Source organism: Schistocerca piceifrons, chromosome 2 (genome assembly GCF_021461385.2).
Source record: "Schistocerca piceifrons isolate TAMUIC-IGC-003096 chromosome 2, iqSchPice1.1, whole genome shotgun sequence".
Taxonomy (NCBI): Eukaryota; Metazoa; Arthropoda; class Insecta; order Orthoptera; family Acrididae; genus Schistocerca; species Schistocerca piceifrons.
In genome coordinates, this window is record NC_060139.1 from 292,344,384 (window position 1) to 292,371,751 (window position 27,368).

At 40.0% G+C, this 27,368-nt stretch overlaps 1 protein-coding gene across 1 annotated transcript in view; it reads left to right on the forward strand.

Moving 5' to 3' along the window:
• The window catches only part of LOC124775334, a gene marked incomplete at its 5' end in the record, with an annotated part of 310,733 nt that overhangs the window by 208,385 nt on the left and 74,980 nt on the right, over window positions 1–27,368 (forward strand). The window contains 3 exons of the mRNA XM_047250165.1: window positions 2,003–2,132; window positions 4,198–4,301; window positions 15,195–15,372. Of these exons, the coding sequence (XP_047106121.1) occupies window positions 2,003–2,132; window positions 4,198–4,301; window positions 15,195–15,372 (412 nt within the window). The remainder of the gene's footprint in view (window positions 1–2,002; window positions 2,133–4,197; window positions 4,302–15,194; window positions 15,373–27,368) is intronic.

A 27,368-nucleotide genomic window follows, 5' to 3' on the forward strand; every position in this document is an offset into this window, starting at 1 on the left:
CTTGAGCCATAGTTCCTCTACATGTTCCTGCCCTGTGCTGAAAATTTCAAGTTCCTCATTGAGATATGACACTACTAATTTTTTAAAATCTAGATTACTAATATACACATCTTTCTACTTGTTTTAGTTATCCTTTGTACTTTGGTAATCATTGCTGCCACAACCATGTCATAATCACTGATACCGCTTTTGATGTGGACATCTTCAAAGAGGTCAGGTCTATTTGTTGTCATTTGACCCAATATATTTCCATCATGAATGATGTTCCAGACTATCTATTCTTGGTAGTTTTCAGAGAAGGCATTTAGTAATGTTCTATAGAATATCTTACCTCATCCACCACTAACAAAGCTAATTTTCCCAATTAATTGTTGGATGATTAAACTTTCCACCAATGATTACAGTATGATTGGGGAACTTAGGTACAAGTGAACTGGGGTTTTCTCTAAAGTTTTCAGTTACATTAGGAGATGAGTCTGGTCATTTTATGCTCACCTCTGATACTGAGTCTTGCCCAAACAATCTCAGATGCAGCTTCAGTTTCTATCTTGATTGATTTGAGATTTTTTCCTACGGCCTATCCTTTCACTATGCACTTAAATTGTTGCCCAAAATCTCACTGCTATCGATTTCAGGTTTCAACCAGCTTCTTGTACCTAGTATTATGTGAACTTCAGTGTTTTTCAGGAGTGATTCAGACTCCGGTACTTTGTTGCGATGCTTTGGCAGTTAACCATTAGGATTTTAATACTCTCACCTGTGAGACATATTTCTTTCAATGTTACTCTGATCTTCTAGGTTTCCTACAGATATTGTCATGTTGATTGGATGGAGAGTCACCTAATCTGAAAAACCCTTGCGTGCACCCCAACACAGTCAGCTATCTGATTGGCAGTCTCTGATGCGTAGTGCACACCTGACCCATTTAGGGGGGACCCTTCAATTCTCAACTGTACAGTGCAAGACCAAGAAGTCACAGCCCAGCTGGTCACAGAACGTTCGAAGTCTCTGGTTCAGTCCCTCCACTTGACCCAGAACCAGAGGACCATGATCAGTTCTGGGGACAGTGCTGCAGACTGTATGCTCAACTGAAACTCTGTGTACTACAGTGATTAGACATTCCTAATGGATATTTTGTACAAACTATGTAATTTACTTATACTATACATTATACAGAAAATACTACTGTTAAGGGGGTGGGGGGAGGGTGGGCATGTACCTCTTTACAACAAGTCAGAACAGTTTTGTTCCCCGTAATTGTATTCAATCCAAGAGGAGTTATAAAACTCTTCAGCTTAATTTTGCAGCTAATAATTGTCCGATAGTTACTATATGGAAAGATGTGGTGATCAGCACTATTTTGAGTCTAATAACTAAACAAAATAAACTATGCATTATGTATGTGAAGAAATAAAAGAATTAAAGATCATGCCTTGAGCAAAACACACTTTGCTTTGTTCCCAAGCAGAATGCTTCAAAACATATTTATTATTAAAGCAAGTTTAGACACAAGAAGTGAGCATTCCACAAAGGAAATTCACCTCAAGATGAATCTGATAAGAAGTTAGTTTCTCCAACCAGGTACATATTCTGATGTAGCAGACATGTCTGGAAAATGGTATTTTACTACTAGGTACCTACTCAGGGGTAGGCAGACATACCTGGGACATGATATCCTACTGTGGAAAAATTGTCTCTAATTTTCAGTAAGTGAGGAGAATGAAGTGTCATAAAAGACAACAGTCACATTCTGTGATTTGTAAATTCTTCTCATTCACATCTGTGTCCTACTCCAAATTTTATCCATTAATGTTCTTCATGCATTGTCATTTGTAAATCACATTGACCCAAATGACAGAATGAGCTCAGCAACAAACAACTTATTTCTCCAAACTTTGGTGCATCAATGTTTTTCAAAACTCCTAAGATAAATATTGAAAAATGTTGTCAACATATTTTTACTTTATAAAAATGACTAATTATCTATGTGTTTCTTGTTCAGGTTTTATTTCCCCAAAGGGAAGCCAAGCAGTGAACAAAATTTGGATGCTGTAGTTCAAAAAATATCTGCTGCATTTCAACAGTTTCCTGGGCAGCAGGTATCCCAAGAAAATTTTGCAGTTATCACCAAGGTGAGTGTCTTTCCACTAGTTTTAAAAGATGTGGTTCCTTGTGGTTTTCAGAGTATGTTAGATGCTTCATTTCCATTCATGCTATTGAGAATAGTAGTCTTGTAATCCAGATAGAAGTGTACTCTCTAAATCATTGTAAAGAGGGGGGGGGGGGGGGGGGGAGGAGAGAGAGAGAGAGAGAGAGAGAGAGAGAGAGAGAGAGAGAGAGAAGTGTGTAGGGAACAATGTTTGGTTCATTGGTGATGGCAGGGGGGGGGGGGGGAGGTACCATTTTGTATAGCATGTTGCTGTACATCACTGTATTATTACTAAAGTATGGCAGAAGTGCAGTCTGGAGGAGATCAATTAGCATCATCTTTCTTTCGTAACCAGTGGCTAGATCAGAAAAGGAATAAATTTTATTGGATGCCAACAGTCAGTGGAGATGATTTTAGAGAAAGGCTGAAAACTAGGCCATCTTCCACAGTTATGAAAAACGTAGCATCATTTCTTTGCTTCATTTATTATCATTTTCTGCATATCCCAGCTCTGTGGATATGTTTCAGTAAATCATAACATATGATAGAGAGACGTAACTGTCGCAAATGATTTGTATGCTATTTTCAAAATGAAATGTCATTAATAATAAACTATAACTTATTCTTTAGTCTTTCCAGGTTTAGGTTGCAGAAGTTTTGTTTGATTTCACTACCCTGTCCCCAGTGTTCTCACAGATCTTCTTCATAAAGCAATGTAATGTTGAATTTGTTTTGGAATCCCTGTCTGCTACATTTGTGAAACATCTTGTTTCCATTTAGTTTTATTCTGCAGTGACATGTTTTATGTTGTTAGCAGTGCACCTACCTCCCCTTGTACGCCCGTTTTAGCTTTACACAGATATGAGGAACATCATTTCAGGTGTAACTCTTCATGTTTTCATAGTATAATGCTTTATCCATAAAATTATGCAAATGGAGCCATATCCAGTAAGACTCCTCTGCTGATATTTCAGCAGAAAATGTCCAGCCCTCTCCTTTTGTGTAAGGGAGATTTGAGACTGTATCCTTAGCTTACCAGATGACTGGACTGTTCTCTGCCAAATGATCAGGAGAGGAGACTTACAGGATATGGATGCATTTTGCTTAATTTTATAGAACATAATTTCGATTGTTTATATTCACTTAAGGCCTATTATGTTTTAGCCCAGCAATCTGACCTGTACAACTATAGTAACTTTCATTACGATCAACAGTTATATTTTGCTTTCTGCACAAAACACAGGCAACTCAGGAGGCATTGAGCTGCCAACCCCACCATCCAACTTATCCTGCCAAGAGGTCAATAAGCTCCTGATGAAGATACTATGTACCATACTTACACATGCCAATAATAAATTTTGTGGAGAAAAGACCGATAAAGGAATTTCCTTTTCAAGTAATTTAGTGAGGGAATGAATAGCAATATGCATCGTTAAACTGTGTTGCATTACCTGATACTTGCAGTGTGGTATTTCTCCGAAATAGTGTGTGCTTTGGACATTCTGCTCTTGCAATTTAGGTATCATTTTAATGATCTTAAATATCATTAAAAATTCAAAAGAGTAAATGCTTGCAGCTTTGTGTAAGTAAAGGAATCTATTCATTTTAAATTTTTGTGTAGCCGTTCATTAAAAAAGATGTTGCTTTTAGTCACATTCTCAGCTAAAAATCAACAATATTGACAAGTAATTGTAAAACAATCACTGTCATGAGTGGCCTTCTGCCTGATGTTCATTTACGGCCTATGCTCAGCATGTATATGTATTGTGACGTTAAATATTTTGTTTACTAGGCATTAACAATGAAATGAAAAACTTTAAGCTGCACTTTAGAGTTTTTGATAAACTGGAAAAGAAATGGATGGAATAATTGAAGGTACTACAGTATAAATTTAATTGAGATGAATATACTGCAAAATTAGAAAATACTTGTATGTCACATATGGTTAAATGTTTTAACATGAGTTGTTCATTTATTTCATTTTCCTGATTCCCTGTGTGAGGATATGTATGAATCTTGCATGAAATAATATATGCTTATGTTTTTAGGCATGTGACTGCCCACTGTACTGGAAAGTTCCACTTTTCATTGCTGCTGGAGGTGAAAAATTAGGACATGTTGAAGCGAATTCCTTCATAGATTTCTGGAAGCAGTAAGTATGTTTCAAATGGGAGTGCTGCATTTTGATGTAGTGTTGATCGTAGTAATGAATAGTAAAGTTGGGATTTTAAAAATTTGCACTTGTCATTCGATTGCCATTTTAGCCTCCCCCTCCTTTTTTTAAACAGGAAAGTCCTATCCTAATAAATTATCTGGTCTGCAAGCTTGTTAACAATATTTTTTGTAAGCCATGACATATATTCATGACAATGTGAATTAAGATAGATTGCTACTCAGCACTTAGAAAAAACACTGAGCAGTGGGCAGGCACTTTTAAAAGTAGACTGTTGGTTTAGCTGTCTGATCAAACCCTTCATCAGATAAAGAAAAAACACATATACATGTAAATATTCATACATGTACAGAGCACACATGACTGGTCATCTCTGGGCACTGTAGCCCCAATAGGATGAGTAGTGATCTAAACTAGGGTGGTTAATGGGGATACAGATGGGACATGGGGCAGGGTGAGGGGTGGAGGTGGAGGCTAGCAGGGTATGGGAGAGAGAAGACACTGTAATGCTGTTTGTGGGAGTGTGTTGGGATGTGTGATGCAAGGAAGAGGATAGAAGCAGGTGGATGACAGGAACTGGTCCACAATAAATGAATACTGCAAACAACTTATCTCTTGATCTTACAATAACCTATACTATGTGATTCCAAACAAATAAATATTATGCACATTAGAGTTCAATGGGACTATTCTATTTTAGAGTCTTTTTTATATTATACATGTAATTCGGGCGAAGAATGTTGCAAGTTACATATTTTGTGAAGTAGTCTCCTCATCTGGCATGAAACTGTTTTTCCCCTTGAGATCCAACTGTTTGTTCTAGAATTCCCCCTCATGGTAACAATTCTTTGTGGAAATGCAGTTAGAAAGAAATGAGTTACTATATCAATGAGGGTGTTGAATTTTTGCTTTATGTCATTAATTTTTAAACCTGTCCACCATTTTTAATTAAGCTGTTGAAGCTGCTTATGTTATCTTGACTATTGCTTCTACATGTGGTTATTATAGATATGTTGTTAGTAATTCAGCCTTTTATTTTCGAGCTTAATATTTCAGCAAGATTGTTACTAAAGCCTGCACTGAGAACTTTTAGTGAAGTGCCATGTATACTGTTTTGCAAGTATCTGTTACTCAGATAACAACTTTTACTTCATCCTCAAATTCTAGGATGTAGCAAGGTTCAAAAGGGTCTCTCTGTTTTTACATTTTGTGAGAAAATCAATGTTTAAGTCACCGCATATTATCAAACCTTAATCTATTTTATTTATATTGTTTAACAATTACTCCAGTTTATTTAATATAAGTTCAGAATTTCCAGATGGTTATCAGTAAACCATAACAATATCCAGGCTGAAGTGAAAAATTTTTGTAGCTGCATTTTGTAGATCTTTTTGACACTTGTTCCAGTTAAGTTAGATAGGTTAGTAAAATCTATATTTTCCCTAATGTAAATGGCTATGCCATCCTGTTTGCTATTATTTTTGCAACAATAGGAAGAGGAAAGAATTTATTTATTTTTGTATGTAATACTAATTCAGGCTTAAGCCAGTGCTTAAAAATGCATAATAGTGAGCTATCCTTTCGTTCACCTGTTAACAGTACGTTATTGTTGTCGATCTTATTACTGTGATGAACTGTAATCTAGCCCATTTGATACACAGTTTGCAATGCATCTTTCTCACCTACAGCATGGTCAGTCTTAAGTAACCAACCAAATAATGAAAATACACAATGATTTTCCATGGTTTGAATGCGCACATAGTCCATCAAATAATGTCCCAGTTCCAGTAGCATAACAGTCTTGTTTGAACTAAAACAGATCATACATGAAATTGATGGTAAACTAACGTATTTTCTCTTACAAATGTTCAATGTGTGCACCTTCAGTGACATGATGTACATCCAACCTAAAATCCAATTCTTCCCACAGCTCTGTTAACAAGTCCAGAGAAATGGAAGCAGGAGCTTCTTTTCTGTGCCTCACATGTGGCAGATGTTTTTGCAACATAGGGGTCAGAATTAAACTTTAAACAAAACACATGTTGAACCAAAATTACAGATTCATTCTTAGCAAACTGCAGAACACGAAATGCTTTACATTTGGGAATCGCCATTTAGTGTGAGGGGCATATGTTGTACTACAAGTGGGAAAACAACAAAGCGGTACTCATTATCTAAAACTGTTTGAGTTACAGTTTAATTGTGATGTTCAACCAGAACTGTAAAGCACTTTATGAATGTGTATTTTCAAGTTATGAAGTTCTCGATTACAATTGCACAGCAAATTAATGTGGAATTTTAGTTCTTTGAAATAAAGTCAGAGTGCACACAGAAAAAACCCAGAGTTTCCGTAATCATCATTTATTTTCATTCTTAAATACTTTCTGAATTTTTCAATCACTTATATTTCATGATTTATTATGATTAATACATTTTTTCAGAGTTAACTGATGACACAATCAACCATTATCAGTGCTGTACACAGACACCTCGTTATTTGAGCTTTTGATCCTGTTCACAGTTTAAATGTGTGCAAAATTTCTTGTTTCTGATTGGCCAAATCCAATGTGGCTGCCTCGAACCAATCCCATTCTGAAGTTCCTGTAGACAGGCTACTCGCAATTCATAATTTCCCCTATGTATGTGACTCAGACACAATGCAAGTGCATGTTCCCATGCTCTCTCAGTTGCATACTGGTGTGGCTCAGACACAATGCAAATGCATGTTCCCATGCTCTCTCGGTTGCATACTGTTGTAAAGATTCACCTGTCGTGTACATGCCACACTTATTTCCTCATTCACTCAAACAATAAAACAAATCAAATTGGTATTATTAACATAAATCAGAACACCAATAAAATTAAAATTATTACAGAACAACAAGAGCTTTACAGAAAATGGTTTTGTTTTGACATTGTAAAGCTAGGTATATCATCAAACACCGTCATTGCTTTTAGCCAATACTTATGAACTTGTCCGGAAGTTACTTATTCATGGGAGCTGTAAATTTTGTGTTTTACATAATTTTATTTATCTTGAAAAGCTCTGCAAATAAGAAGCTGAACTTTTTATTGCCATTAGCAATTAGCATAAAAATGTTGTATCAAGTTTCATCCTGTTTAGTGTTGGGCAAAGGTCTGATGAATGTAGTATTTTGTCACTTGTAAGCCTTGTGACATAACAGATTATATTTGTGCATGGATGATATGTTTCGGTCATGAGTGATGCTCTGGGACATATAGGGTGGGTACACATGGATACAGGCAAGGCAGTGGTGGTGTGTTGGCTGCTAGCTCATGGCTGCTTCCGGTGCCCATGGCAGCCAGCTCTCAGTGCCCATGGCAGCCAGGCAGCTGAGCTACGAGGGTGGTTTGAAAAGTTTTCAGAATGGAATAGAAAAAAACTACTTACATCGCTGAAACTTCTTTTATTTTTCAATGTAGTATCCTTGTAGATTAATGCAGTTGCTCCAGTGATGTTCCGGTGCCATGATCCCATCTCGAAAATGAGTTTCCTCCAGGCCTGCAAAATAGTTGTCAACTCTGGCTATCAATTCTTCGTTTGAAGTGAATCTTTGTCCACCAAGAAAAATTTTCAGTTTTGGGAAGAGGTGGAAGTCTGATGGAGCCATATCAGGTGAATAAGGCAGATGTGGCAACAACTCATACCTTAGTTTGTGTAATTTTGCCATGACGATGGCACATGTGTGTGGGTACGTATTGTCTTGATCGAAGATGACTTTATTCCCTGCTAAACCTGGCCTTATTTCCCGTATCTTTTGTTGCAGTTTGTCCAGCAGGTTGGCATAGTATTCTCCAGTAATTGTTTGCCCAGTGGGGAGATAATCTACAAACAGAATCCCCTTTGCATCCCAGAACACTGATGTCATGACCTTTCCTGCCGAAGGAATTGTCTTTCCTTTCTTTGGTGGCAGAGAATCAGCATGTTTCCACTGCTTTGCTGTTGTTTTGTCTCTAGGGTATAGTAGTGCACCCAAGTTTCATCTGTGGTCACAAACTGGCACAAAAAATCTTGTTTGTTTCTCCTAAAACAGGCCAAACATTGTTCCGATATGTCCATTCTCAAGCTTTTTTGATCCAGCATCAAGAGCCGCAGCACCCATCTTGCAGATAATTTTTTCATTTCTAATTCTTCAGTTAAAATGTGATATACCCTTTCAGATGACATCTGGCAAGCGTGAACAATTTAATGCACTTTCAATCGGCGATCCTCCATGACCATTTTGTGTACTTTTGCAATGATTTCTGAAGTAGTGACACATCTTGGCTGACCACTGCGCAGATCATCATCTAAGCTCTCCTGACCAAATTTAAATTCATTTGTCCACTTGGCAACAGTTGAATATGAAGGAGCAGAGTCCCCCAGTGTATTCTGGAAATCTGCATGAATGTCCTTTGCTTTCATACCTTTCTTTATGAAGTACTTAATCACTGCTCGAATCTCAGTTTTTTCCATCTTTGCAAATCACTACATGGGAACAACAACAGAGCCACGTCACTGCCACAGCTCTTTTCCAAGAGCACTGATGTGGCACATGTTTACAGGCAACAGTCCAATGAATATCATGTGAAAAACTCATTGCGCTAGCACTGACCTCTTGTGGTGATTCTGAGTGTAGTGTTGGCAGAAGAGCCAACACTGTTTTTCTAGAGGAGGCCGAAATGCACCCGTTTAATTACACGCTGACTGGCGTGAGGTCTGGAACAGGACAATATCTTGAGAATTGTAAATAAAGTACGTAGATGATGTAATACTTAACTTTAATCCACAATTGTAGAACATCTCTCGTTACGGTACATGCTTCATAATATTAATTATCAATTGAATACGGCACCTTGCTATGTCGTAGCAAATGTAGCTGAAGGCTATGCTAACTATCGTCTCGGCAAATGAGAGCATCTTTTTCAGTGAACCTTTCCTTGCAAAGTCGGCTGTACAACTGGGGCGAGTGCTAGTTCGTCTTTCTAGACCTGCCGTGTGGTGGCGCTCGGTCTGCAATTACTGACAGTGGCGACACGCGGGTCCGGCGTATACTAATGGACCGCGGCCGATTTAAAGGCTACCACCTAGCAAGTGTGGTGTCTGGCGGTGACACCACACTGAGAACTTTTCAAACCACCCTCTCATTTTGACATGTCAGATACAAAGTAGCAGACATTATGGCAGTTTGCCCTCTAGTGGACACAGTGGCATATATTATATTGTTCACATACGTGCACCCACAGTGCAAACTGTAATATATAAAGTGGAAAACAATATGTCAGTATGCCAGTATACAGATACGATTTGTAATTAATGTAAGTTAGGAGATACAGCACCGAGATGATTTTGTGACTGAAATTCAGCAAATATTTAATAACTTATTTATGGCACAAAAGAGGTCAAGCACTCAAACTGTAGCTCTCAGTGATGCGCACCAAATGAACTACTCACATGTTTTGTAATGTAATTAATTAAGCTATGGGATACTTTTTATTTGAACTTTAATTAAAAATCAATATATAATCTGATACAAGACACATATGCAATCAGCAAGGCAGTATTCATTGATGAACAAAATTGCACACCACATCCAACATTTAGTTTGTAAAATTTATATTTTTTATTGTGTGTTTTTTAAATTCATTATTTATAAATTTGCATAGTTTCACATGCAACAATTACAGTTATCATTGCTCTGATAACTTCTGAAAAGAGGAAGAAAATTATCCATTTTTATCTTAATAATTGACAGCATAGGGATTATGAACTGATTTTTAGACCTGCAACAAAACTTTGCATTTGTTTAATTTTAAACTTTGCCCAAATTACTACACAAATATTAAGTGTAAGTTATCAGTTTTGGTTAGAATTTTAGTGCACAGCTAATGGCCCAATCAGATTTTGGATATCATTTATGTGTAAAAAGTTATATATCAGGCTGGTGAAAATACAAAGTCATTAAGCAACATAGATGCAGGGTGATTCCATGGAGGGGAGGCTTTGAAAGGGTGGTAGTGAACTTGTGATTATAGACCATATGGTTCAAGTCTGAAGAGACAAGATCTATCCTGGTCTGTGGCATTTGTTGATCTAACTGCCGCCTTCGACACTGTGTGGAGGGAAGGCCTTCTCTACAAATTTCTCCGCATCATACCCTGCAGAACAATGGCTCGACTGATTAACAGCATGCTAAGTGATCGGAAGTTCCAGGTAATCAGTGGAAGCAACATAAGTAAGGAGAGGAAGCTGAACAACAGATTGCCTCAAGGATCAGCTCTCTCACCCTTACTGTTCAACCTATATCTATCTGATCTACCTGACACTTCGTCCAGAAAATACTGCTATGCCGATGACCTGGCTCTAGCCATAAAACACCAGGAAATGAAGACAACAGAAGAGATTCTAGCGAATGACCTGTCTGCATTAGATAATTACTTCAAAATCTGGAGACTCCAACCCAGTGTGAGTAAAACAGAAGTGTGTTGCTTCCATCTAAATAACCGGTTGGCGAACGTAAAACTGGAAGTAAGTTTCAGAGGCAGAATTCTTCGTCATAATTGGAACCCAAAATATCTTGGTGTCATCCTGGATCGTACACTATGCTTCAAACAACACCTTCTTAACTTAGCTCAAAAGCTGAGGACTCGAAACAACATCCTCCATAAGCTATGCGGAACTACCTGGGGATCTTCAGCAACCACCCTGCAATCTTCAGCTCTGGGCTTGGTGTACTCAAGTGCTGAGTATTGTGCACCTGTTTGGATGAACAGTCATCATACAAGGCTTGTTGATACCCAGCTAAATACGACAATGCGCATAATATCTGGTGCGATCTGATCTACTCCAGTTTATTGGCTTCCACTGTTAACCGGTATAATGCCTCCTGATCTACGCAGATGTACTGCCCTTATGAGAGAATTCCACAAGATCTGCAGGAATTCTAACCTATCCGTGCATAGCGACCTGCCACTTTTAAATCGCAAGAGACTGAAATCACGCCATCCAACTCTGTGCGGTGCTGCTGACATGGTTGCTAAGAATTTCAAATCTCTTGAAGAATGGAACGGTCGGTGGGAAGCAGTGACAGATGTGCACCTGCATAACTTCTTCTCAGGTGCTAAACTTCCAAGTGGATTCGACTTACCATGCAAGACCTGGACTACTCTCAACAGAATCCATACCAGTCATGGGCGATGCAGGGATGCTCTCTTTAAGTGGAAGAAGCTGCCTGATCCAGCTTGTGACTGCAGGGCTCCATACCAGACTGTTCACCACATTGTCAGTGAATGCAGGATTCGAGCCTATCACGGCGCCAAAGAGGACTGCCTGCTAGCAACTCCAGATGCAGTGCGCTGGATTGAAGGACTGGATATTCAGTTATAAAGACAAACTTAAGTTTCTTGTGTGTCAATATGTACATATGTATAAGTAATTTAATTTCATGATATGTCTGTATTAGCCATACGCTAAATAAATATCCTGGTCTGAACAGTCATCCAGCCACACACATTTTTGGTGATGAAATTTTTTGCGTCATCAGTCATGACTCTTAGAAATATTTCACATGACTTCATTGAGGACTTAAATTTGTTCTGCATCAGTCAGGACTCTGATTTATTTCCATCATTAGTTCAGCAGAACATGTATTTTTGCATGTGAAGTTCATTTGGATTCTGAATTTGTGCACTGAGTCTAGACTTTAACTCAGTTTGCCAGTGAAGGACTTTTGAATATTTTCTGCTATTAATCAACACTTAGGTTAGTGCGTTGTGTGTTGATTAGACTTTTTTTATATGTGAATTAGTGTTAACTTCTGTTAAATTTTAGCTGTCTGCATTTTCCAGCTATTTTTGTGTTTTATTTTTATATAGGATGTTTGCTAACCATTATTAAGAGGTTCCAGTTGTTTTCAAATCACTTAATCACATAGCTACTTTTAGCAGCCTATGAATTAATATGCAAATTTTAAAGATAATGAACAGTTTTAGTTAAAATTTAAACATTGCAGTTGGAGTATGTTATTTAACATTGTTTGCTCTTATATTCAACCTAGTGACTATTTTTCAGTCAGATTAAACCATCAGAGGTGAATTCGTTCGTTTATTTTATTTTGAAGGCACACAGTAACTAGGCAGCCTTCATATCATCCCCTGTTTAGTCAGTGAGAGCTGTTATTGTGACAGCCTGAAGATGGCGGAGATGAAATAGAGGGAGAAAAAGATTATCTACATCTTGTACAGAATCAAAGTGCATGTATAAGAATAAAAGGGTATGAAAGAAAGGCTGTAGTTGAGAAGGAAGTTAGTCAGGTTCATAGCTTAAATCCCTTGTTATTCAGTCTCTGTGTAGAGTAAGCAGTAAAGGAAAGTATTTGGAAAAAGTTTGGGAGAAAAAATAAAAACTTTAAAGGTTTGCCAATGGCATTGTAATTTTGTCATAAATGCGAAAGGACTTGGAAGATCTGTTGAATGGAATGGATAGTGTCCCGAAAAGAATTTATAAGATGAACATCAAAGAAAGTAAAACAAGGGTAATTGAATCTAGCCTAACTGCATCAGACAATGGTGGAGGAATTGGATTAGGAAATGAGACCTGAAAGGAGTCAGTGGTCTTTGTTACTTTGACACCAAATGACTGACAATGGGTGAAATAAAGAATATATAAAACACAGATTGGCAATAACAAGGAAAAAGTTATTGAAAAATAAAAAAATGTTTTGTCTATTGAACAATGGAAAGCCCAGTAAGGAATAACAGTAATATGGGAAGGATAGATTGTTACTCATCACATAGAGGAGGAATTGAATTGCTGATAGGCCCAATGAAAAAGAATGGTAGAAATATTCAGCTTTTGGACAAAGTTCCTCAGAAGTAGAAAACTCATACACATTCACAGAAGTACATTTCATGCACATGTAGCCACTGTCACCTCCAGCCACTAAGACTCATCTCCCGACTGCATCTGATAAGAGCAGCAATGTAGCTGGCATGGGTAATGGGGGTATAGAAGAATTGTAGGGTGAGGAGGGATAGGGATAACAGGGTAAGGGTGTGCAAAGTGCTGTAATGCTGCCTGTGAGTGTGTGTTGGAGGAATATGGTGGGTACAGGATAGTTCTCCAAGGGTCAGCATTGGAAGATTATTCTGGGTGGTGGGGGGAGGGGGAGAGTGGAGAGAAGAGAGGAGAGGGAGCAAAGCAGAGAAGGGGAAAGGACTATGTAGATGCAATTGCAGAGTAGAAGGTGTCTGTAATACTGGAGTGGAAGCACAGAAGGATAAGCAGTGGAAGGCAGGGACTAGTGAAGGTTGAACCTGAATGGTTATGGAAATGAAGGGCATGTCATAAGGAGAGTTCCCATCCATGCAATTCAGAGAAAGGTGGTGGTGGTGGAGATAGTGGTGGTTGTGGTGGTGGTGGTGGTGGTGGTGGTAGTGGTAGGAAGAACACAGATGGCACAGGCTATGAAGCAGTTTGCGTCTGCCGTTGCTGGGATATAGAATGCCTGTGACCGGACTCGAATAGATGTAAATGTAGATGTACAATTGGTGGTAATGGAAGTATTTATGGGACAGGTTTTTCATCTAGGTCTATTGCAATGATACGAAGATGACAGTTATTAATTTAGGTGTTAGGAAGTCTTTTCTTAAAGTATTTGTCTGGAGTGTAGCCTTAATATCGAAGAGAAAAGTGAACAATAAACAGAAGAGATAGGAGAAGAATAGAAGCTTTTGTTATGTGGTGCTACAGAGAAATGCTGAAGATTAAATGGGTAGACTGGCTGTCCAATGAAGAGGTACTGAATTGAATAGAGGAGAAAAGAAATTTGTGGCACAACTTAATTAAAAAAGGATAGGTTGGTAGAACACTTCTTCAGCCACCAAGATATAATTAACTTGGTATTGGAAGGTAATGGGGACATAAAATCTATAGAGGAAGACCAAGACTTGCATATAGCAAGCAGATTTAAGTGTAACATGTAGGACCCCAGGTTAGGGAACATCGTACCTCTACATGAGAGCAAAAGTGCCGTCATTCTTGATTCAGTCACCACTGTCTAATGCAGGTGTTTCTCTTATGAAATCATGTTACTTTATAGTGTGTGTTTGTGTGTGTGTGTGGAGGGGGGGGGGGGGGGTTGTATTCGCCATGTGATATGTTGAATTTTTGTCTATATAACTATATTTTTATCTGTCTACATCTGTATTCTATAAGACACTATGTGTCTTTGTCACAAGTTAAGTTGAAGTTTTTCTGTTTTTATTGATAATCCATGAGACACCAAACAGTGTACCACTCTCTTTTGCCCCTTTTGTATTTTGTCCTGTTTCATTCACAGATGGTACACAGGAACTAAGACTGTCTGTACTGCTCCATGTTGGCCAGACATTCTCTAATTCTAATTTCACGATGACAAAGGGAGATGTACATTTGGGGCAGCAGTAGGTTTCATGGCTCACTTTGGAACATGGACTCGTGTAATTTTGTGAGTTGTCTCTCCTGTGTCATAATGATCTTCTTGTTAAATCATCCACTACTGATTGTTGAGCACTTCTGTAATGTTCTTACATTGACTAAACAAGCTCAGATTGAATCGTGCAGATCTTCTTTGAATCTTTTCTATATCTTTCATTTTGGTGACCATTTTTCTCATACAATTACCATAGTTATTTGCTTAACTTGTTTCTGATTATAGTATAACAATATTGTATTGTCTATGCCATGTGACTTTGATAAATATTTACACTCATTTATGGATTTTTATGATTAAGCCATCATACTCTATCATTTTGGATACTAATAAGAAATCTAATGTGTGTTACTGAATGAAGTACAGTGAATGTTTTTGTTTTGTTTTGTTTTTATTTTAGGTTATCGTCATCCTGTCATGACCAGGCATCCCGTTTCATGTATATACTCACTAAAGGGCAAATGCGGCCTTTGGTTGCAGATGACTTTGTACCTCTTGTGCAAGATGTTGTTGATACACATCCTGGTCTGACTTTCCTCAAGGAGGCAACTGAATTTCATTCACGCTACGTTCATACTGTAAGCAGTTTTTCAATAATTGCTGTATCAAACTAACTAAATTGTTACTAACAATGTTAACAATATTGTTACATTCCATCCTGAATTTTCCATTTTTTAAATTGTAACTAAGCATGCTATATTACATCATAATGCAGAGAGTAGTCAGAGTGAGAAAAATCCCTTCATAATATCTTCATCCTTGAATATGAGAAATATTTCCTGCATTCTGTGGATTTAAAATGTGGCCCAGCATGTTTATAGTGTATGTTAAGAGTGTATCTTTCCTTGCAGTAGATCTGTAATTATTGTAAAGATTCACTTTTGGTGTAAACATACAGTGTGAGGCAGAAAGATTCATTGAAGAAAAAACAGATGATATTATAATTATTAAATCATTTAACTCAATCAGCTTCTCTATTCAGTTGACAAATACATATAATTAAAAACTGGTCACATTTGTAGGCTGAAAGAAAAAAAAGAAGTGTGCTGCTTGCTACATGAGCAATTTAAGGCTTAACATTTTCATTTGTATTAAATTTGAGCCAGCATGCTATTTAGCAAACTGTAAATAGTTGGCATCTAGCCATACTCAGAAACAGTTCATGTATATACAGGGTGTTACAAAAAGGTACGGCCGAACTTTCAGGAAACATTCCTCACACACAAATAAAGAAAATATGTTATGTGGTCATGTGCCCGGAAATGCTTAATTTGCATGTTAGAGCTCATTTTATTACTTCTCTTCAAATCACATTAATCACGCAATGGAAACACACAGCAACGGAACATACCAGCGTGACTTCAAACACTTTGTTACAGGAAATGTTCAAAATGTCCTCCGTTAGCGAGGATACGTGCATCCACCCTCCATCGCATGGAATCCCTGATGCGCTGACGCAGCCCTGGAGAATGGCGTATTGTATCACAGCCGTCCGCAATACGAGCACGAAGAATCTCTACATTTGGTACCGGGGTTGCGTAGACAAGAGCTTTCAAATGCCCCCATAAATGAAAGTCAAGAGGGTTGAGGTCAGGAGAGCGTGGAGGCCATGGAATTGGTCCGCCTCTACCAATCCATCAGTCACCGAATCTGTTGTTGAGAAGCGTACGAACACTTCGACTGAAATGTGCAGGAGCTCCATCGTACATGAACCACATCTTGTGTCATACTTGTAAATGCACATGTTCTAGCAGCACAGGTAGAATATCCCGTATGAAATCATGATAACGTGCTCCATTGAGCGTAGGTGGAAGAACATGGGGCCCAATCAAGACACCACCAACAATGCCTGCCCAAACGTTTACAGAAAATCTGTGTTGATGACGTGACTGCACAATTGGGTGCGGATTCTCATCAGCCCACACATCTTGATTGTGAAAATTTACAATTTGATCATGTTGGAATGAAGCCTCATCCGTAAAGAGAACATTTGCACTGAAATGAGGATTGACACATTGTTGGATGAAGCATTCGCAGAAGTGTACCCGTGGAGGCCAATCAGCTGCTGATAGTGCCTGCACACGCTGTACATGGTACGGAAACAACTGGTTCTCCCATAGCACTCTCCATACAATGACGTGGTCAACGTTACCATGTACAGCAGCAACTTCTCTGACACTGACATTAGGGTTATCGTCAACAGCACGAAGAATTTCCTCGTCCATTGCAGGTGTCCTCGTCGTTCTAGGTCTTCCCCAGTCATGAGTCATAGGCTGGAATGTTCTGTGCTCCCTAAGATGCCGATCAATTGCTTCGAACATCTTCCTGTTGGGACACCTTTGTTCTGGAAATCTGTCTCGATACAAACATACCGCGCCACGGCTATTGCCCCGTGCTAATCCATACATCAAATGGGCATTTGCCAACTCCGCATTTGTGAACATTGCACTGACTGCAAAACCACGTTCGTGCTGAACACTAACCTGTTGATGCTATGTACTGATGTGCTTGATGCTAGTACTGTAGAGCAATGAGTCGCATGTCAACACAAGCACTGAAGTCAACATTACCTTCCTTCAATTGGGCCAACAGGCGGTGAATCGAGGAAGTACAGTACATACTGACGAAACTAAGATGAGCTCTAACATGGAAATTAAGCATTTCCGGACACACGTCCACATAACATCTTTTCTTTATTTGTGTGTGAGGAATGTTTCCTGAAAGTTTGGCCGTACCTTTTCGTAACACCTTGTATACCTGTGAATAGTTTCTCTATTCACACAATTTTGTTAAAAATGGTACAAATAATATACAGTACATGTAACTAACTTAACTAAGAATGAATGCAGATTTCATTGTTTTGCTTATTTTGTTATAATGAACATAAATGACAAGAGACAACCAGTCATTTGTAATTGATTACTGCGCAGTGCATAGACATGTGGAATACTACAAAGACTTTGCCACCTTTTGAGGCACCACTCTTTCCCTAGTTGTGGAACATGCTCTCCCAGCACAACCACACAGAGATTCAAAACACATCCACCCACATTGGTGTCAACTGTGGTTGCTTAGGCTGACAGAAATTGAGGAAAAGAAAGGATTAAGACGACTGGGAGATGTACTCAACAAGGAAGCAGTGAGATGGTATCAGAAGGCAGGGGCAGAAGAGATGGATGCACAAGTAAGTGAAAGGTTTGGACAACACAGATATGATGTCGAAGATGGCAGGAGAGGAAATGGTGTGGATAAAGTCAGGGAGAATGACAAGTTCTAGTGAGGTTTGGGCTGTGAGGACTGCGAGAATGGAGGACGTGCATAGTTAATAAGATCTGGTGTTGTGGGGAGCAGGTGGGGCCACATAGAAGTGGTCTGTGAAGCAGCTGTTGTAGAGCTGGACTCAGCTGTAAGTGGTTTTGTATATTCACCTGCCCCCAGAATTCTTCATGGAAGGTGTCATCTTTCATTTGGCATATAGCAGGTCACTCATAAATGAATTAGTATAGGGGGATGCCATGTGGGTACCCACAGTATTTCCACAGACTTTTTGCAGATTTGACCTTCAAAGGGGAGATAATTACAATTTAGAACATTACTAACGAAAAGACTTAGGAATGGGATGTGAGTGCAGGTCCAGAAGGACATTGTGGGAGGTAGTGTTCCCTGGCAGCAAGAACACAAGCTGGAGGATGTCAGTCGACAGAGATGTATCGTCCACTGTGACAAGCAAGGAGTTTGGTTGTAATGGGGCAGGAAATGTGAGATACAGTCTAGGAGTTGCGTGGTGTTATGTATGTAGCAAGCGTGGCTCCAGACTGTTGGTTGGAGGTGTTGCCAGTGGAGGCAGAGGATCTGTCAGAGGGAGTGTTGTAAATGGCTGTGAAGGAGTGACCACTGGAGTTCACTCAAGGAGCTTTGGCAGGTAGTTAAAAGGTGGATTGATAAGTAATATTAATTCAGGTATTAGGTTTTGGGATGGACCCAGTGTTTAGAGGAGCTGCTGGAGGGCATGTTGAACTTCAGGAATGGGGTTGTTGTGGTGTTGGAAAGTTGGTGGGGCCTATCAGGCACGTTGACTGCTTCTGATCACTGGCCAAAACCTCCCATTAGCCCCTTTCACACTCCTTACCCTTAACTTCAACCTTAATTCACCTGTCATTTTTCACATAACACTAAATTTGCCACTACTGCAGAGAGGCATATGACAATCCCTCTAATGCTCCTATTTACTCCCCACCCACCATTGCACTGTACAACTTTATCCCTCAGAGTTCAACAACGTAAAGTTTTTGAAACATGGTCCTCTGCATCAATACATTCTTGCCAGTGCAATTTACATGTGTTGTAAGCTTTCTGGAACTCCTCAGTTGGGACACTCTTTAGGGAAGCCATCAGAGTGGCTTGCATGTTGTCCACCATCTCAAAATGCTTTCCTTTGAGGTTCCTTTTCAGCTGAGGAATCAAAAAAAGTCCATCAGGATCAGATTGGGACTGTAGTGTGGCTGTAGCATCATCATCATACCAATTCGAGTTGAGTGGTTTCCATGAAGTGTGGAACTCCTCATGGATGTGGGTGCCATTCTGATTCGGTCTGTGGAGCACATATTTTTAAAATTGAGGGTTTGCAGTCTGACCAGGGGGTATGTACTCATGGTGCACTATCCCCTTCAGATTGGGACTTCACCCAGGACTTGCTCATGCAAGCTTTCTTCTGGCATGGTGATGATGTCATGTGCCATTCTGCACAGGAAATTGGAACCATCTTCAAAGAGTTGTTTGAGTTCTTCACACACTTTCACTTGGTGTTGCTTCAGCACATCAGTCAAAACTCTGGGAGCAAGTTTTGCGCAAATTTTTCACATGGCCATATCTTCTGATACAATCTCATGAACAGCTGTTTTCAGCAAGTCCAGTAATTGCGACATCAAGCAAACATTCTATCGGTGGTCAGAATTCAGTAAGTGACACACACCAGTGACATGGTCATCCATTCACAGTGCTGACAGGCTTCCTGCATGGACCTCATCACCAAACTCTTCCCAACCCCCTCTGAATATTTTGTGCTACATGTTCAATTGTGATCTGGAAAGGCTGTTGTGCTCAAAGGCTCCCTTAAACATTGCAAAAAATTTCCAGCAGTATCTTCTTGATATGCATGCCAAACTTTATCACACAGTGTTGCCCTAAAGCGCTCTCCAAATTCGACACAACCACTACGTAGAGGTTCGTGGAAGAAGCTGTCCTAAAGCACTGAGGCAATTTAGCGACCTACTGCTGGAAAGTTATGGGTGGACCTTCCCTCCCCCCCCCCCCTCTCCCCTGCCCCATGCCCCCACCCCTTCCCTCCCCAAACAGTTCGAGTGATCTGTGACATATCGTTGTGTCACAAAAAAATGTGACACGTTTCTTTCTCGACACACCCTGTATGTGTGGTTGTATGGGAAAATATGTACTTACACTTGAAAAAGAGCAGCAGCGTGAAAGATCCTGAAGTGTCTGTACTATTAGATATGACTGTGCACTGTACAGCAACCAACTACACGTGAGTGGTTGCATTCTTTGTTTTTGTTTATTGTTTCCATCACTGATTTTCTGTTACTGCTTATTTTGTTAGGTAAATACCAGTATCTAGGTCAAAAATCTCCAAGTTACCGACTTTTAAAGCTGCATTGTTTCTTTATTTTAAGTAATTTATTAGTTTAATATTAGTTGCTATTAGCATCATACTTTTTAATGTAGACCGCCATTATCCAAAACTGTATTTTGTCTATTAACAACCAGCAGTACAGTTTGTCCATGTACAGAATTTTACTTAAGCTGTACATTTTAGTATTGTAGGGTTCCAATATGAGTAAAATACATATCAGTGAACTTAATACAAAAACAGTGCATGAGGCAGAGATTTAATAAATGATTTGACATAGCCTAGGGAAGACATTTGATTTTTGTGAGTGGTTGTGTTCTTGTCAGATAATTTGTTGGTTTCTGAGATGTTACATCTAATTATTAGTTTTACCTTTTATATGAAATATGGGAAGATGTGTTAACCTTGTGCATTCATCAGAATTTAAATTAGAAATAGCTGCCAAGTTGAGAGAGAGAGAGAGAGAGAGAGAGAGAGAGAGAGAGAAAGAGAGAGAGCGAGAGAGAGAGAGAGAGAGAGATACCCTGTTGGTGTGACAGTAAATGCAGGATGGGCAAATGAGTGTGACTACATTGTGGACTCCCAATGCATGCAACAATAATCTGAGGTTATACAGGTAGTGGACTCTACATGTGCCACAGTATCAAAAGTATACAGTGAGTATAATGATTCAAGGGAAACTGGTCCCACCAAAGCTTTCTGCCATGAGAAACATCCGTGTGATGACAAGGTCTGCCAACACATATCACAAATTGTAACAGCAGATAAACAGGCCACAGTCCAGCAAATAAATCACCAGTCCAGTTGCGCGAAACAAGTAACCATGATACAGAAACCACCTCACTGATACCACTGCTCACCACACATCACAGAGCATGGAGATAAGCACATTCACAGGGATACCACCAACTGTACAATCATAGAAGAAACGAGGTTGCCTTACTGATGAGTTGCAGTATCTATGGATACACTCTAGTCATAGGGTATGTGTATGTCAAAAATTGCAGGAGGTGCTGCTTTCAGGAAGATGGTAGAAGTATTCTCTTGAAGGGGGTGTTTACTCACCATAGAGTAGGATCCATAATATGTCTGTCAACACCTCTCTGCAGCAAATGAAACAATCTCCCTGATGAGGTGCATTTGTTGTTCCCTGGCAGCAACCACAAAACGGTTATCTACCTTCAGCAAGACACTGGAGCACTTTATTTTTCTTGCAATCTGTCAGAATGATTTCTGTAGCACTCCATATAGATGAAGGTGCTTGTGAAGGCCCACCAGGTCACCCAACTTCAATCCTATTGAGAGGATTTGGGGCACTGTAGAGATAGATGTGCACATCTTGCACCCATTCGAGGAGCTGTTTACAGGAAGGGTCGTTGAACACATGCACACAACTACAGGCCTATATTGCTGATGTCAGTCCATAGTAGAATATTGGAAGATGTTTTATGCTTGTGAATTACACTGAAGAGCCAAAGAAACTGGTACACCTATCTAATATTGTTTAGGGCCCTTGCGAGCACGCAAAAGTGCCACAACACGATGTGGCATGGACTTGACTAATGTCTGAAGTAGTGCTGGAGGGAACTGACACCATGAATCCTGCAGGCCTGTCCACAAATCTGTAAGAGAACGAGGGAGTGGAGATTTCTTCTGAACAGCACAATGCAAGGCATCCCAGATGTGCTCAATAATGTTCATGTCTGGGGAGTTTAGTGTCCATCAGAAGTGTTTACTCAGAAAAGTGTTCCCGGAGCCACTTTGTAGCAATTCTGGATGTGTGTCACATTGTCTTGCTGGAATTGCCCAAGTCTGTCAGAATGCACAATGGACATTATTAGATGTAGATGATCAGACAGGATGCTTATGTACGTGTCACCTGTCAGAGTCATATCTAGATGTATCAGGGGTCCAATAACACTCCAACTGCACACGCCCCACATCATTACAGAGCCTCCACCAGCTACAATGGTCCCCTCCTGACATGCAGGGTCCATGGATTCACGAGGTTGTCTCCATACCCATACACATCCATCCACTCGATACAATTTGAAACGAGACTCTTCCAATGAGGCAACATGTTTCCAGTCGTCAACAGTCCAATGTTGGTGTTGATGGGCCCAGGCGAGGCATAAAGCTTTGCATCATGCAGTCATCAAGGGTACACGAGTGGGCCTTCAGCTCCAAAAGCCCATGTCGATGAGAGGGTTTCGTTGAATGGTTTGCACGCTGACACTTGCTGATAGCCCAGCATTGAAATCTGCAGCAATTTGCGGAAGGGTTGCACTTCTGTCACATTGAACCATTTTCTTCAGTTGTTGTTGGTCCTGTTCTTGCAGGATCTTTTTCTGGCCACCGCAATGTCAGAGATTTGATGTTTTACCGGATTCCTGATATTCACGGTACACTTGGGAAATGGTTGTATAGGAAAATCCCATCTTCATTGCTGCTGAGTCCCATCGCTCATGTGATGACTATATGGCAGCAGTAACTGATCTAACAACTGCACCAGACACTTGTTTACATATCTGTGTATTTGAATACGGATGCCAATACCTGTTTCTTTGATGCTTCAGTGTCTGATCTTTGTGGCGATTGAAAACCTCCCCTGCAGGAATCAACATGTATTCGACAAACAACAACTGTATGAAACCCAATTTGCTGTGTTCATCCATGAGCCCGAATAGGCAATGTATACTGTCATCCACTTGATCTATTATTCAGGAAGCTGTTCAGTTCAGTTTTGCACTGTCATCCGACGAACACAATAAGAGTTTACTTAATGTCAGCCCACCTTTGTCACTGGATTAACCCCTAAACATAAAACCCTGAATTGTCTTGTTTGTATTATTTTGACACAAACTTAAAACCCCAAAAATACCTGGGCAATTTAAGAACAGATCTTCAAAAAAAATAAAATGCTGCTTATATCCATTTCAGCAGTGATATTTAAGTGTTTACCTGCTAGAGAGCATCTGGTCCTACATTTGTAGCCTGTCTATTGTGTTTTTGTTGAGATGGTTATCACTAGATATCATCTTTACTATATGTAGTTTTGGATACTCAACAGTAAAACATGCACTTTCAGCCTCTCTCCGTATTAGGTTTAAGCAATGCTTTCAAAAAAGGATGGCTACAGTGATTCTGAGTTTGACATTGAATTTAATGGCTTGGAAGGTGAAGAAGAATGTGGTGTTACTACTCTAGAGACAGAGAGACTAGAGAGTTTAGTGATGAGTGCTCACCAGTGATATGAGGTAAATACATCCACTGTGCTCCAGCCAGCTCCTCCAAACTTCATGTTCACAGGAAACAATTGTGAAATACGTTGTTAGGCTTCATAACTACACAGAAACTAAGAAATTAATTCAAGTTTCAGGATATCTTTTTAGTCAAAGTCCAGTACACAAGTACAGGTGGGATTTTATTATTGGTGATCTTCAAAATTTTGTAACTTATTAGTTTGACCTGTAAAAGTTATCTTTATACATCTGTATGTAATGTCATTCATTATAAGATTTTTTTATTAATAAAAAAAATATTTTTTTAAAATGTTTGTGTGTGTGTGTGTGTGTGTTTTAAGGGGTTAAAGAGTTGATGGCAACTAGAACACAGCATGTCATTTTTTACAGTGAGAAATCTTCAAATGTAACAGTAGCCTAAGGTATAACCCAAGGGAGTGTTACAAGACCATTAATGTTCACATTATATGTAAATGACCTAGAGGATACTGTTGGGAACTTTGTGAGGCTGTTCAAGGATGATGTAACTGTAGATAGACAAATCGCAATGCTAGAAAATTATAGCGAAATGCAAGATTTCTAGGGGATTGACATTCGGCGCAGGAATTTGCAATTGACCCTGGACATAAATAAGTGTAATGTAGTGCATATAAATAGGCAGAAAAAAATGGTTATTGTTTTGAGAGAAAAACAGTCTTGGTTACAGAGGAAACAGTATTTTTACTGACATGTTTTGCCTTTCAGCGGTATCATCGGAAAATTTTAATTTGCTCTGCCATATGCATTCATCACATCTTATGAGGCCATAGAAGGTCGAAACGCCTCAATGAAAATATTGTTGCTCTTGCAATCAACACTGTTCTTCTCTTGGAATATTGACTATGATTGCCTTACCAGATACACTGTGGAGTGGGAAGAATTGTAACCATTATTGTATTGCTGAGGAGTCACATATATTAAATATTGGAGGGAATCAAATAGTAGAAAATCCAGGATTGAATAACAATAACATGAAAAATTAGGAGGCATTGAGTTGCAGGCGGCAGACAGAATGAAAAGATACATTGAAATAATCAGCAACCAGTTGTGTAAAAGAAATGTTAATTTTTATAAATGGTTTCAGGCACTTAGTGCCCTTCATCAAAAGGTCAGAAGGTTATAACAATCACATTATATGTGAGTGTCAACAATAAGATGCATAGAGCATATTTCTATAGTCGTGATTTATAGTGCCTACACAAAAATGGTATAAAGAAGCCATTTTTATACTGGCACTACGAACCACAACAAAAATCAAAATTCCTTTTATGCAACTGGTTGCTGTTTATTGCAGTGTATACAACTACAGATGCTGAATATAGATAAAATACTAAACAATGAAAAGATTATTAAACTGTGTAGGAAGAGAGAGATTGTTACTTACTGTAAAGAAGACATATCAAGTTGCAGAGTGGCACAATTGAAAGACACTCACATATAGCTTTCAGCCACAGCCTTTGTCAGTAAAACACACACACACACACACACACACACACACACACACACACACACACCATTCACACAAGCAAGCACACGTCACACATACAAGACAGGTGGAGAGAGAGATTAATGCTCTCTGGTGGACAAGGCAGGGACAAGCAGGGACAAGACTGCCAACAGGAGCAGCATCAGGAGGTTGCGGGGCAGGGAGGTGGGGAAAAAGGAGAGGAGTGGGGAAAGATGAGTGAATGTGTTGGCAGAGGTCTGCAGATAAACAGGGTGGGAGATGAGAATGAGGAAGATGATAGGACAGAGGGGGTGGAAACTGTTGGGTGGAGGGTATGGAGATAGTTTATTACTGTATGTTGAGGGCGAGATCATTATGGGAGTGGAGAATATGTCATAAGGATAACTCCCATCTGCACCGTTCAGGAAAGCTGGTGGTGGAGGGAAGTATCCAGATGGCTTGGGTAGTGAAGCAGCTATTGAAATCAAGTGTGTTATGTTCAGTTGCATGCTGTGCCACAGGGTGGTCTATTTTGCTCTTGACCATAGTCTGATGGTGGCCATTCATCCTGGTGGACAGCTGGTTGGTAGTCATACCAATATAAAAAGCTGTGCAATGGTTGCAGCAGAGGTGGTAAATGATACGGCTGCTTTCGCTAGTGGCCTGGACCCTGATGGGGTAGGATAAACCTGTGACAGGACTGGAATAGGAAGTGCTGGGTGGGTGGATTGGGCAGGTTTTGCACCTGGGTCTTCCACAGGGATATGATCCTTGTGGCAAGGGTTGGGATTGGGAGTACCATGGGGATGGACTAGGATGTTGTGGAGGTTGGGTGGGTAACGGAAGGGTGGGAAGTATCTTGGGTAGGATGTCCCCCATTTCAGGGCACAGTGATAGGCAATAAAAGCCCTGTGAAGGATGTAGCTCAGTTGTTCCAGTCTGGAGTGGAACTGGATGATGCAGGGGACACTTCTTTGTGGCTAGTTCTTGGGGATGGTGGGAGGATTGGGCGTGTGAGGCGAAATGGCATTGGAGATCAGTTTGCGGACTAGGTCTGGGGGATAGTGCCTGTCTGTGAAGACCTTGATGAGACCCTCAGCATACTGAACAAGGGAGTTTTTGTCACCGCAGATACACTGTTCCTGGGTAGCCAGACTATAAGGGGGGAGGGGGGGGGGGGATATTTTTGAGTGGTTGGATGAGAGCTGTCAAAATTCATGTGAAGTGGATGGGAGAGAAGGTGTTGAGATAATGAAGGAATGAACCTAGGGTGTCTTGTCCTGACCCCTGTTCATGAAGGTATCATCAATGAACCTGAACCAAAGAAGGGGTTTCGTGTTTTGGGAGGCTAGGAAGGTCTCCTCTAGATGGCCCATAAAAAAGATTGGCACAGGAGGGTGCCTTGCGGGTGCCCTTGGTCGTGCTGTGAATTTTTTGTATACCTTCTCTTCAAATGAGAAGTAGTTGTGGGTTAGAATAAAGTTAGTAAGATGTATGAGTAATGAGGTAGTAGCTTTGGAGTCTGGAGGATGTTGGGAAAGGCAGTGTTCAATAATGCTAAGACTGTGGGCTTGAGGGATGTCAGTGTATAGGGAGGTGGCATCAACAGTATTGAGTAGAGATCTAGGAGGTAAAGGGGTGGGGATGGTGGAGAGTCATTGAAGGAAATGGTTGGTGTCTTTGATGTGGGAGGCCAGATTAAGGGCCATTGGTTGGAGGTGTTGATTCCACATCCCTGTTCACCAACATCCCTCATGCCCATGGTCTTACCACTATTGAACACACTTTTCCCAAAATCCTTCAGACTCCAAACCCACTACCCCATTCATCACACACCTTACTAACTTTATCCGAGCCCACAACTACTTCTCATTTGAAGGAACAGCAGGTAAACAAATCAGTGGCACAGCCATGGGCACCCAAATGGCACCCTCCTATGCCAATCTTTTTATGGGCCATCTAGAGGAGATCATCCTAGCCTCCTAAAATACCAAACCCCCTTGTTTGGTTTAGGTTCATTGATGATATCTCCATGAGCTGGATTCAGGGCCAAGACACCCTATCTTCATTCCTTCACAGTCTCGACACCTTCTCTCCCAACTGCTTCACATAGTCCTCCTCAACCCAGTGAACCGCCTTCCTAGATGTTGACCTCCTCCTCTCTGATAGCTCTATGAGCAGCTCAGTCCACACTAAACCTGC